Source organism: Podarcis pityusensis, assembly GCF_964106645.2.
Source record: "Podarcis pityusensis genome assembly, chromosome: 10".
In the NCBI taxonomy this organism is placed as follows: Eukaryota; Metazoa; Chordata; class Lepidosauria; order Squamata; family Lacertidae; genus Podarcis; species Podarcis pityusensis.
The window spans coordinates 45,670,169-45,683,693 of record NC_138035.1 but is presented as its reverse complement, the minus strand read 5'-3'; the positions used below and the strand labels follow the sequence as shown (position 1 = coordinate 45,683,693).

Below are 13,525 nucleotides of genomic sequence, written 5' to 3'. Positions count from 1 at the left end.
ACTTTTAGGCATACTAATCACATCTTGTTTATTGTTCTAGCCAAAGGCCATGAGAAACTTGCAGCAGTAATATTAATAAAATAATCCAGAACAAAATACATCCATAATAAAAGCCAACCTCCATGATGTATGAGAGAGAAGATACCAGAGTAACCAAGAATCTTAAATTTAGTTTAATTTCAGGTTAAACCCCAGAATCACCAAAACAACTTATAACAATTTTATCTGTTTCATTTGTCCTGATTTTATTTTTGCAGCTCGTACATACCGGATGCTCTCTATGTTATTGTCAAGAAAAGCCAAACCATTCCTGCTTGCTAGTGAGAACAAAGGTTTCAGAAAGTGATCTCTTGGATCTCTGCAAAAAGGGGCAGGCTAAAAGATAATGATTGATGTCTTCCACCTCAGGTTAACCACAGATACAAAGTGTGTCTGTGTATGGGATCTTGTTATAGTGGCCTTCAAAGACTGTGGTGGGCATTACTTGGAAAAGCAGCTTCCTGAAACTGGCAAGAGTTTGGTCAGATAATTAGCTCTAAAATGCTGTTATCAGGATGCTCCTGGCAAATAGAAGGGGAAGAAATGGAGGCAGTGAGAGATTTTACTTTCTTGGGTTCCATGATCACTGCAGATGGTGACAGCAACCACGAAATTAAAAGACGCCTGCTTCTTGGGAGAAAAGCAATGACAAACCTAGACAGCATCTTGAAAAGCAGAGACATCACCTTGCCGACAAAGGTCCATATAGTTAAAGCTATGGTTTTCCCAGTAGAGATGTATGAAAGTGAGAACTGGACCATAAAGAAGGCTGATCGCCGAAGAATTGATGCTTTTGAATTATGGTGCTGGAGGAGACTCTTGAGAGTCCCATGGACGGCAAGAAGATCAAACCTATCCATTCTTAAGGAAATCAGCTCCGAGTGCTCACTGGAAGGACAGATCCTGAAGCTGAAGCTCCAATACTTTGGCCACCTCATGAGAAGAGAAGACTCCCTGGAAAAGACCCTGATGTTGGGAAAGATGGAGGGCACAAGGAGAAGGGGACGACAGAGTTCGAGATGGTTGGACAGTGTTCTCGAAGCTATCAACATGAGTCTGACCAAACTGTGGGAGGCAGTGGAAGACAGGAGTGCCTGGCATGCTCTGGTCCGTGGGGTCATGAAGAGTCGGACACGACTAAATGACTAAACAACAACAACAAATAGTTGCAGGTCGCCTTCTAGATTCTATCCAGAAGAGCCAATCCCTTAGTTGTCACTTGTTTAAGGGCAATACAGAGCTCAGTTCTGGAAAACACCCGCAACAGCATCTTGACAAGCTGCTTTCCAGGGTTGGTTATCTCAGGAAAGAGCTTGATTGGCATAGTAGCAATTCTTTTAATATATTTTAACTGAGTGCAGTTAATATATTTTAACTAGAACTCCAGTTTCTAGCTTGGAAACTCATATATTTAATCCACAAAGAATAAAATGGAAAAGTCCTCTCAAAAAAGAAAAGAAAAAATCCAATTTAAAAAAAGGGGGGGGTCAATTCCACATCCAACCAAACTTATTTAATCCCCCCACAAAAATAAATCCAATTTAAAGACTGAAGAGCAGGCAGATTAGCAAACAGTTCAATAATAAAAGTGAAGTGCCCAAAGATAGATAGATAGATAGATAGATAGATAGACAGATAGACAGATAGAGATATGGAACCTTTCCAGGTAGCTATCCAGCTCAGTATGGTCTATGTTGGCAGTGACTCTCCAGGATTTCAGAGAAGTATTTCCCAGACTGTACCTGATGATGTGCAGAATTGAACCTCTCAGTGTAGAACAGATGTACTATTACTGAGCTATAGCAGACAGACAGATAACAGTATGGTTGTGGGTTGCTTTTTTACCATTTTAATTTGACTTATTCGTTTATTATGACTGATGAATTCAAAAAGCATGCTTCTCATGTGATAATCAGCAACCACCCTACAATAGCAAGCTTGTTTGAGATCTTCAAAATGGATACAGAAAAATGCATATGCAATAAAAGACGAAATGGAATTCAATCGTTTATGTGGGCTGGTCATTAGAAACACCTCTGCCCAAGGTCAAGGAATTCACTTTTAACAGGACCCTGTATATACAAGGTTCACTACATGTTGTGGGTGTGCATGATACATGCAACTGTGTCCCTGGCAAACCTGTAAACGCTAAGCCCATTCACACCTGTTCTTGAAGCACTTCCTAGCAGTCTGGGGCAAGTTCCTATCCCTCTCCACACCCAGTGCTTTCTTCACTGTTCATCAAGGGAGACATGGGTAACCCTTCAGCTTTGGAGGATCTGGTCCTGATGTTCCTGCGTGTGCCCTCTCCTCTAACCTTTCATGTGCTCTGTACCTGTGTACCTCTTTGTACAAGGCATACGGGAGCAACTTGTTTTTGCAGATTTTGGTGGGCTGCTACAAAACCAAGAAGTTCTCCAATTCTGCTGTACAGAGCTGATAGGCTGCGTTAAGCCTGGCTGGTCACAAATGGCTCAAGACTGCTTTATAATAACAGATATTCAGAACTCTTCCATGTAAAATCTCATGCCTGCTCTGTTCAGGAAATAACCTGGAGGGCACTGCCCACAAGCTTCTGGTAATGGGCTGTAATTATATGAGCTTTTTAAAGTCACCTATCTTTTAGGGAATGCCAAAATTTCAATGGGAGTGCAGGAAGAAACTTTTACACATTTTCCGTTCACATTCCGTACTTCTCCCTATGTGGTAAGAGAATGTTGTCCTTTCTATGTGACTGGGAATTAAGGCTCAATCTGTGGTGTTCTATGACCACTACGGCTACATTTATAGGCCAAAAAGTTTGGGACTGTTCCTTTGCAATGTGAGCTTCCCTCTCTCACAGAAAACCAGGTTACCTTTCAATAGCAGGATGTGTTTGCTTGAGGTAAAGTACTCCTAGAAGCAGAGTTTCACGCATGGCAAAACCTTGTTTTCCTGCCACAACAGTAGGCTGCCTGCCACGTATAAATTTTTTTAGCTCACGGCCCCTCTAAAAAAGTTGTAATTACTAGGTTAGAAGCAGCAGATGTTTCCAAATATGATCACTCAGTGTGTAATTATGAAGTCTTAGAATGTCAACCTATGATTTCTCCCCTGCCAAAAGGACCACTTTGTGAACTTTCATCTTGAAGTGAACAACATCCCTTTAAAACAACAACATTGACATGCATGTGTAATGCTACCAATAAAATAAAACTGTCTATCTTCTGTTGACATGTACAAGATGCATGTTCCTCCAAGGTCCTTTTCAATGTAAAACATGCGTGTTATGTTAGCCTAACATGTATTTTGAACTCCTCAGGAAGGCCCACCCCCGCCAATGAACACACAACTCACTTCTAATGTTTTTTCTATTTTAAACTATAATCTTTGCTCTTCTCCGAAGAGGAAATTGTAGGAGTCTGTTAAATTACACACACAAAAGTCACTGTAAGTGTGAGGCCAGCCCAACATCCAGCACTGGCCCTGTGACAATCCATTTGCAGGAGTCCAACAATACATTTGTGGGTTAAACTCCTTCATATGGGAATCACTACTCTGTGTTATTATAGAGCGATGTGGCTTTTGTGACATGATGATTGCTTCAGTTATTGCCTTCAGGAGATTTTGGAACATATGGGCAACACTGTGTAAACAATACGCTTAAAAAAAATAATGTGCCAAGTTAATTCAGGGCCAAAGTGGAGGTGATGATAACGGTCATGCAGTTTGCCTCTGCGTAGCAGTATTTTCTTTTGCAAATAGCTGGTGTGGGGATCCCTAAACCGCATGGCAGAGAGTTGGGGATTAACCCTTTCCCCCATCATGGTCCTGATTTCAGAATCGAAATCGAAATATTCACCCATCTCTACTTACGAACCACTCAAGCATGCTGTCAATGATCAGTCCTGACAATGGCACTTCACTCTCACAGGCCTTGGTGGTGGAAGGTCTATACTTGCTTACAAACAGCCTCTACCCCAGTCTAACACTGCTACTCATCAGCAACAACATTACAGAGATATGGACACAAAGACCAAACCCTATAACAATTCTATCCTAGTGTCTTCTCTGGCAACGCTCTTACAGGGCCTGATAGTGTCACCTACAATATTGGGTTCATTCATTTTTCTCATCTTTTAATGTGACATATGCATCACAATGCCCCTCTACACAGCATAAACAGGGCTTTATCTAAAAGAAGAATAAATGGGCACTAATCTGATATCAGAAATGGCAACTTCCCCAAACCATCAGGGAAACATCCCAACATTCTAACCTCCTGGTATGTTCCATAACTATAAGGTGGCCATCCTTGAACAAAAAGGGAGACTCTTGGACTTCAGAGGGAGACTCCAACGTGGAACCATTGAATTGCAAGTTATCCATAGAATGAGTACCATCACTTCTGGATTAAATCAATCAACACAGTGGATTTTATTACACTAAATGTGTTGTTTCGCTTACCAGTGCCAGGACTGGAACAAATAATAACACTATGCATATTGGAATACTGCCTGTGATTGTGGTGTTGTTGTTTTTTAAATCAAAACTACAATAGAAGAAATGTGGTGGAGGAGCGACAAGTGAAGCTGAAAGCACAGGCTGTGTCCACTGGGAAGGACTGTGATATTTGCAAATTTTAGTAACGTCTTTCAGGTTAAATCCTATGAACATTTGCCTACACGTACTATTGCAGTCAGTGGGACATACTCTTGAATAGAAAGTATGTTTGTGGCTGAGACAAAGCTGATTTCAAACCTGTGGGTTCAAAAGTAGTTTGTGATGCAGCAGAAGGAGTTGCTGTTAAGGTTTTACAATCAATGTTATTTTATTGACTAGCTGATTTGTATATTTGTTTTGTTTTTGTATTGACTTTAAGCAGTGTGGCAGATATAGTAGTAGTAGATTATGATGGTGTAATAAATAGCCAACAATGCTTCTCAGCTCTTAGTAAGGCTTCCATCAATAGAATGGGAAGGCAAGCAACTTTTGCACCCACAATGTCCTCACACACTAGGGATGAGCCAATCCATCAATATTGGTTTTTCAAGTTATCATTCCTGCAGTATCAATTTCAATACTCCACCTTCCCACATCAGTTTGCATTTCTTTTCTTTAAAAAAAATGTCCTCATCAAAATTCACCAGCATGTTAGTCAGATTTCCCCCAATATATATATAAGTTTCTATGCAATTTTACCTTTATACACATTTTTACCAAGCAATTTTCTTAATACGATGCATGTTAATGTTATTTTCAATGATACATACATTTTTGTGCATGGTTTACTGCAGTATATGTATTTTTTTGTACACAGTAATTGCCTGAAGAACTGCATTGCAAAATTCAGGGAAGTACGAATTTTAAAGGATGGTTGTGTTTTGGTTCTTTTATAGTACCTGAAAATGCAAATTTGGGAGGTTCAGCTTAAATACAAACAGAATCAATTTTATCCCCCATCCCATTCCACACCCAGCTAAATCTGCTCTGAAAGTTTAGGGACCATCCAGAGCAGATTTAGAAAGGCATGAAGGTGCAGGGGAGAAGGGGAATCACAGAAAATTGCTTCCCTCTTTATTCTGCTGAACATTGGTCAAAGGATACCACTGGATATGCACATCACCACCATCATTATAGCAATAGTGAAGTCACAACCCTTATTGTGCACACACATGCCTTTGTATGTAATGGGGCTCATTGGATCACTACTTTGCTCTCATAATTGGGCTCGTTGAGTCATAGCTGGAATATTTAGGAGAAACTGTAAGTGCATTCTTATCACCATGCCTTCCAAATGCACACCAGTCATTTAGCTATTATGTTATATCCTTTTTGCTTATCCTCTGTTTTGTCTACTTAAGACTGCAGACAAAACAAAGGGAGGATATAAAGTATGAGTAAAATGACTCATGTCACACTTGGTGTCTGATAATTTTTTTTCTTAGTCGAAATGAAGATTCTTTTTGGAGATTTAAAAAAAATATTAGTCTTCTAATCAGAATACAATTTAGTCAATAAATAATATGTAGCGTTGCTTTTCAAATAAAACTAAAAATGAAATAAGTTAGCTTTTGAAATAAGATAAGGACTGCATTTGCAACCACCAAACCAGTGTTCCTTCTGTCTGCTTTGTGAACTATCCACTCCCCAAATTTAGCTAGCAAGGACAATTGCAAATAACTGTTTAAACAAATGAGTCTTTCCCTAAGTTATATAAATATGTTGAGTCTCAAAATTTGTGCAATGCTGATAAGATTTACAGCAAAATCATAGCCATGCCTACTCAGAAGGAAGTTCAATGAAACCCCATATGCACTACATACAGAGAGCTACAATTCTCAGAGTGGCTTAACAACCATTCCTGTTTTCCCAGAGGATGCTGAGAATTGTAGCATGGTGAGGGGAATAGGGGGGTCTCCTAACAACTCTCAGCACCCTGAACAAACTGCAGTTCACAGGATGCTTTGACTGTTTGAAGTGGTATGACACTGATTTAAAGGTATAGGAGTGCAAAGGCTGAAAATCTATATCCATTTACTTGGAACTAATCCCTGTTGAATTCAAAGGGGCTTACCACTGAGCAGTGCCAGCCCACCAACAAAGCTAGCTGAGGCAGCCACCTTGGGTGGTGGGATTTCAAATGGGTGCCCTACCACCCTTGTGGGTGCCCCACCAGCCTCCCCAGCTCTACTGCTTGTGGAGCAGCACCAGTGGCTTCCAGAGAGCTCTGCAAGCTCTTTTAAGATCTCATGAGATCTTTCCAGAACTTGCCACCACCCCTTGGCAGGCACCGCTACACAGCCCAGGTAAGAGAGGCTTCGGCAGAGGGGTGGCAACTTCCCATTTCGCCTCAGGCAGCAGAATGGGATGGGCCATGCCTTCTGAGTAGACATGGATAGGATTGCACTGTTAGTGATACAACTCAATGTCCTGTCTGCTTCCTAACAGGTTGATCTACTGAGAATGTTTTCTGGATTTCAGTTTGCCAATATCATTGATGGTACTCCTCACAACGGCTCCTTTAATTTATTAGGTTTATCCCTAAGGCTCACATAAATATTTACAGGGCAATTCAATGAATGTCTGCTTAGAGGTAAAGCTCCTGGAATTCAGTGGGGCTTACTTCCAGGTAAGTAGATATAGGACTGGTGCTTTAAAATCATAAAATGTTTTTAGCAAGGAGAAAAGTTCAAAGAAACTGAATATTCCTTCACATGCCTTGAATAGTCTTTGAATCTAACCCTGTGGCTATAACTTAAGACTGCATCCAGAAATTGTATGCATGCTCTTCTTTAGAAAAGGCAGGCTCCAACTTCCACCCAGTAGCTCTTGATCTTGGACCTCAGATCTGTCCTGGGGGAAGCAGAACAGACCATGTGGCAAACACAGTACTGTCCTCTAACACTTTGCTGGCATTTGCTTATTGCTCCACTTGGTGCCTGCTCACTGCCCACCCAAACAAATACCACAATGCAGCAACATTGGCACCGGCATGCATCACATGAGCAGGCAAAATATATGCAGATGTGGTGCCTGCTGGAGTCTGTGGCATGGGTTGACAGCCACCTGCCTGCTTTCTGAATCTGGGAACTTTCCCAGTGGTGCAGCCTGTTTTGTGTGAAGAGGAGGTAACATGTCCAGCCAAGCCAGGACAGAAACAAGCAAGCATCACCAATACAGGGTGCGGACCCAGCAGGTTGTAGTGGCCAGGGAGCTCAGGAGAAATGGACCAAGGGGCTGCAACGACCAGCCCCCAATATCTGCTGCCTAAGACGTGTTGAAGTAAGAGTAGCGAAATCACAGCTAAGAAGCTCATATCATAGATATGACTGACACCCTTCTTTGGAAATTAAACCAGTGTCCAGATTTTAACATTCAAACATTTAACTTGCAGAAACTTATAGATGAATTAAAAGATAATATTTACAGTCACATGCTTGTCCAAGCATGGGCTTTCAGTCTCTTCTTCTAACTTCCAAACAGCTGCATTTCTCTCTCTTTCCAGAGCTCAGTACTTTGTATTTCAGTTAGGCCATGCCTTGCAGCTCTTTTGAGAGATTACACTTTTACCTTCTCCTGAGCCTTTCCTGTCTTTCTTTCAAGCAGAGAAGCACTCCAACACTCTATTCAACTTAGTAGTGTTCGCAGTGGACTCTAAAACACAGTCATCTTGCTTCCCATAAAATGGAGTCTCGGCATCTTTATATACCTCCCATGTGACCCCTGTTAGCCAATCACATGAGAACTACTAGAGAACTCTCTAGAATTCAGTTACCAACTAATCAGATTTAAACACAAAGTAATGCACACAAGCATTTACCTTTTCAGTGAAATATAGTACTATACTTAACTGGGTGGCCACCTCACACTGCTTAAAAGTAGGATGCCCTTGATAGAAGAACAGCAAGTTTTTATCAGAAGCATTTTACACTGCCTCTGATTTAAAGCTATACTCCCTTGTACTCAGATCTGTGCTGAGGTTGGTGGATGAGACTGCCTCGCTTGCTTTCCTATCTCCACCCTCCTCCCCTTTAAATCCACCTTTGCTGCTATGGGAATAAGAGATTTTGACAGGTGGGCAGTTCTGACAGATTTGACCCATGAGGCAGATTCCCAATATCCCTGACCACTGGTCTTGCTAGCTAGGGATGATGGGAATTGTAGTCCAAAAACAGCTGGAGACCCAAGTTTGGGAAACGCTGCTCTAGATGATACCAACTATTCCTCCTAGCTAGGGAGAGCCAATCAGGATGCACCTGCTTCCTTGATGCACCTGAAGGGAAGCAGGTAACAAGCTTCAAGAAAGCAGGCGAGGGTCTAGTGGAGAAAAGATACATTTGATGCCTTTTTAAACCATACTAAGGTTGAAGTTACTGACCATTAACCTTAAAAGGGTACCTAATTACTAAATATATCAACACATGATTATATTACATCTCTTCTAAAAGTGATACCAGCTCCCCTAGTCTGATTTATCTTTCAGATAAGTTAAGTTCCTTGATGGCAGGCACCTGTCTCTGTAAAACTCTGTAAGATGCCCCACACTGATGATATAATAGGCCTAATATATATAATATATTATATATTATATATATAATATATAAAGGCCTAATAATTATGAAGTTCCCAGCGAAGGAATTATGACTGTCCTAAAAATAGGTTTAAATGACAGTACATTTATGCTATGTAAGTTGCACATTGTGTATATTACATTTGTCACATTGCATGTATAACACATTTCAGGTAACATTCCAGCACCTTTTCTTAAGGCTAAGAACCTTAAGGAAGAATTTCAACCAACACAATTTTTACTGATTTTGTTATTAACATAACATTTCTTGTCAATTCACCTAATGGGAAAGCAAAACTATCAAGACGACAAAGGGTCATTGTGTATTTTCTTGGAGAGGTCTTTAACAGAACTTTGGTAGCAGCAAGGGGGAACCAGACGTCCTGAATTTTTTTCACTCAAGTGTAAAATTTTGAAGAACTGTTGCCAGATAACAAAACTTTGGAAAATTATATTTAAAATGAAATAAAACATGTTTATTGGAAAATGGAAAATGGGTCTGTAGGTCAAAATTTTTGTGAATTTCCCCTGTATTTCTTCTATTTTATCCTGCTTAGAAACTATAGTACTAAGCAGCATATAAATTATTAAAATAAATAATACAGTTCTACATTACCTGCTTATTATTAGGATTACTAAGTGCTTGTAAATGCTATGTAATATCAGATGAACAAACAACTGAGGAGCTTATGTTTGTGAAGATATACCTGCCTATGCACCACTACTGTTGCTTGATTTTGTTTTTAAAAGATTGCTGATTTTTTTACTCTTCATTTCTGTGATGAAATGTTTTAAGAGGGGATGTTGTGTAATTTGTATACTCCTTTTTTGCAGACTGTATCAGACCTACACACAACAATAAACAAAGCAATAAAACCATTTAAAAGCTATTTCAGAGTGCCAAAGGACCAAATACGAGAATTGTCTTATTATTTATTAAATTTATATCCCGCCTTCTCCTCCAAGGTACTCAAGGTGGCATACATGGTTCCCCCCTCCTCTTTTAATCCCCACAACAACTCTGTGAGGTAGGTTAGGCTGAGAGGCAGTGATTGGCACAAAGGCATCTAGTGAACTTCATGGCTGAGTGGGTATTTGAACCCTGGTCTCCCAACTCCTAGTCTGACACTCATACTATTACCCCATACTGGCTTTCAGCTAAGAAAGCACCTGACAGGCTAAAAATACCTAAGCATACGAGGAAGAGACATCTTATTCCTTTCCTTTCAAAAGTGGCTTTGAAGCTACTCTTAATGGCTTTTTATTAGTGCAAGTCATGTTACTTAAATGTCAATGTAGACAGGGCCATGACTGGGTCACCTTGGGCCAATCACTGCCTCTCAGCCTAACCTACCTCACAGGGTTGTTGAAGGGAAGGAGGGAGAAGAACCACATACACTACTTTGAAAAAATGATATAAATGCAAAACAAAAACTTCCAAAATTGGTCAGCGCAAGACACACTTTACGGTTCATGGGAAGCATATTCGAAGGAGTGGCTTACCATTCCTTGAGCACAGGTTGTCATGGAGAGTCTCTCCCTTCTTGTTGACGTCAATTCTTTTCCAACTATGAAGATATTTCCTCCCCATCTTCACTACTACCGTCGAGCCTTGTTTCTTGAGGAACAGAAAGCTGTTTTTCACCTCAAGGAGTCCTTCCCTGCTGTGACAGGTCCAACTGGGTGCCTCAGAGCAGTTGGTGGTGATGGCTTTGCGCGAATGGGCCGCTTTAAACCTGCTGATAGCCAGACATTGGCCAGATCTAACATGGAGGAGCTTTTCATTTTTCATCCATCTCCACTGCTGGTTTATATTGGTCAGGTTGCATGTTCCCACATATACTGTTTTATTGCTCTCATAAATACATTGCTGTTTTAGCTCATGGATAATAAGAAAACCACCTGAGAGGGGAAATGAAGAACCCATACAAATGGGACAGAATATATGTTAAGGTTCACAGAACAGAAACAATCGCAACCATACAAGCTCCACAAGGGTGATAACTCATTTCCATAACCATTATTATCTCACTATCTTTCTGTTGTGGTAATCGCCTACAAATCATGGTAAAAAGAAAGTTTACAGTTGTGTCAAAAGGAGGTTTGGGATCATGGTGTACAGACTTTCTGCATACTTCTGTGGATTCCCGAAACTTAATTCTTCTCAGAGTAGAGGGGAAAGAAAATCAAACTAAGCCATTAATTGCCCATGTTTTCATTTCACAATAAACAATATTGTGAATAAGTCGAACTCTTAATAATCCTTTTAAAAACTGGTTTGCAACATGCAAACCATTTGCTTTAAAGTGTTTTCAAATCTGTCTCTGCTTCTCTCGCCCTTGGGCTCTGTTTACTTCATATAAACATGAGATATGGTGTTATTAATATAAACTCCCTGACTTATGCTGCTCATTGCAATGCGGTTTCCATTCACTGCTTTGCAATAATGACTGACTGGTACCATGTATACAACAGTGGTTAGACTCAGGAATCACAAAATCACAAGGAATCACCCCCTTGCATCACAAAATAAGTTCTTTCCCATCCCATATTTTACAGCATGGAATAAATACAATTTCAGCTCTTTGGTGATGAGCCCCATCTTCAGCTAAAGAATATGCCTGGCTGCTTCCTTTTTCTGTGTTTCATTTGTAATTAGCTGTGGGATGATTTATATTACAATAAGTTCTAGCAAAAATGTATCTGTAAAAGCCTCTGATTTTATAACTTGCCTGCACAAAACATGGATAAAGTCTCAGAGTCCCTCACAAATGAGCATGGACCAAAGAGAGTGTCCAGTGGGGAGGACTTCTCAAAGAATGAAGCAATGATTCAAAAGAAAGTTTATTTCCTTTTTTTGATTGAAACCTAAACAATCTCAGGTTTTACTCGGCCAATGCCTCTCTCCCTTATTATATAAACTGAAGTACGGAAATCATTCCCTTTCAGCAGCTCAGGGGAAACTCCCAGGAACTCTTGGGAACCACGGCCAAAACGGGCAAGAAACACAAAAATCTGAAGGGGAGTTGTACTTACCAGAGATCCCAAAAGCCAGGCAGGTAGAAATTAGAATGTGAAATAAACTCTCCATTTTTCTTCTAACAACTCCCATTGCTTCTTTCTCTTTCTCTCTCGCTCATTTTTTTTTCTTTTTAGAAAAATGCATACCCTAGATAAGTGAAGCGAAGGCTAGGAAGGAAATGTGCCTTCACAGGAGGAAAATGTCAGTGACGAACACTTCCTTCTATTCAATTGTTTTTTTTGGGTTTTTTATACCACTTTGTCGTTTCATATGATTCTTCAGTATGCACTAGCTATCTGTCCTGGCTAGGCAAAACACAAGCAAAAGAGGGGTACATTTCAAAAACAAATACAGGGCTTAAGCTTCTTTGAAAACTCAGCAGAGGAAAAGGGGCTATAATTTCCTTTAATTGCCTGTCTGTAATCCATTCTGTGTCTGCAGGTATTCTTGATTGGCCGATGTAAATATATACTATGTTGTCCTGTAAACACTCAAGCTTGTGTAATGATATGTTATGAATCCATCCAGGAGCGCCACGTGATTAGATACCACGTTTGACTCACACCCAGAAGTCTCTCTCATTAGGCTTATTCACACATTATACTGTACACGGGTGGCACTGTGGGTTAAACCACAGAGCCTAGGACTTGCCAATCAGAAGGTCGGCAGTTTGAATCCCCGCGACGGGGTGAGCTCCCGTTGCTCAGTCCCAGCTCCTGCCAACCTAGCAGTTCGAAAGCACGTCAAAGTGCAAGTAGATAAATAGGTACCGCTCTGGCGGGAAGGTAAACGGCGTTTCCGTGCGCTGCTCTGGTTCGCCAGAAGCAGCTTAGTCATGCTGGCCACATGACCCGGAAGCTGTACGCCGGCTCCCTCGGCCAATAAAGCGAGATGAGCGCCGCAACCCCAGAGTCAGCCACGACTGGACCTAACGGTCAGGGGTCCCTTTACCTTTACCTTATGGGTGTATAAGTCTTTGTGTGAAAGAATGTACACTCGCAGATTTGGACAACTCAGCTGTTCTGAACCCAGGTACACAAACTGAACACTTGTTGAATGTCATGTGTGAACACTCCTATTGTGAGTTTAATTGATGCCAATGGCTTGGACCTTTTGTATTAGGAAGCCAGCATGAAGGGAAGGCCATGACACTGAATTCTGATTCTTCTCTCATTTGCACAGTGGTCCCTTGGTTTTCGAACGTAATCCGTTCCAGAAGACCATTCGAGTTCCGAAACATTCAACAACTCAATAGCCGACAGCTAGGCCTCCAGATCTTGAACTCAGCAGAAGCCGTGTGGCATGGTCAACTTCCAAAGCGTGTTCAAAAACCGAAGTATTAACTTCTGGGTTTACGGCATTCAAAAACTGAAACGTTCGACTTCTAAGATGTTTGAAAACTGAGGTACCAC

The 13,525-nt window shown here is 40.8% G+C and overlaps 1 protein-coding gene across 3 annotated transcripts in view; it reads right to left on the bottom strand.

Annotated features, from left to right (window-relative positions):
• Positions 1 to 12,240, bottom strand: part of PTPRB (protein tyrosine phosphatase receptor type B) — a 73,795-nt gene extending 61,555 nt beyond the window's left edge. For 2 of the 3 annotated variants that reach the window (XR_013976879.1, XM_080971155.1), the window contains exons 1-2: positions 12,128 to 12,240; positions 10,595 to 10,993 (exon numbers count right to left, since the gene is read on the bottom strand). Coding sequence is in view for 1 of the 3 variants with exons in the window: in XM_080971155.1 (XP_080827281.1) it covers positions 10,595 to 10,993; positions 12,128 to 12,203 (475 nt within the window). In the remaining 2 variants the exon portion in view is untranslated. Of the gene's footprint in view, positions 1 to 7,948; positions 8,074 to 10,594; positions 10,994 to 12,127 lie in introns of those variants that run through there. The other variant, XR_013976880.1, reaches the window with a different exon arrangement.
• Between the last annotated feature and the right edge of the window lie 1,285 nt (positions 12,241 to 13,525).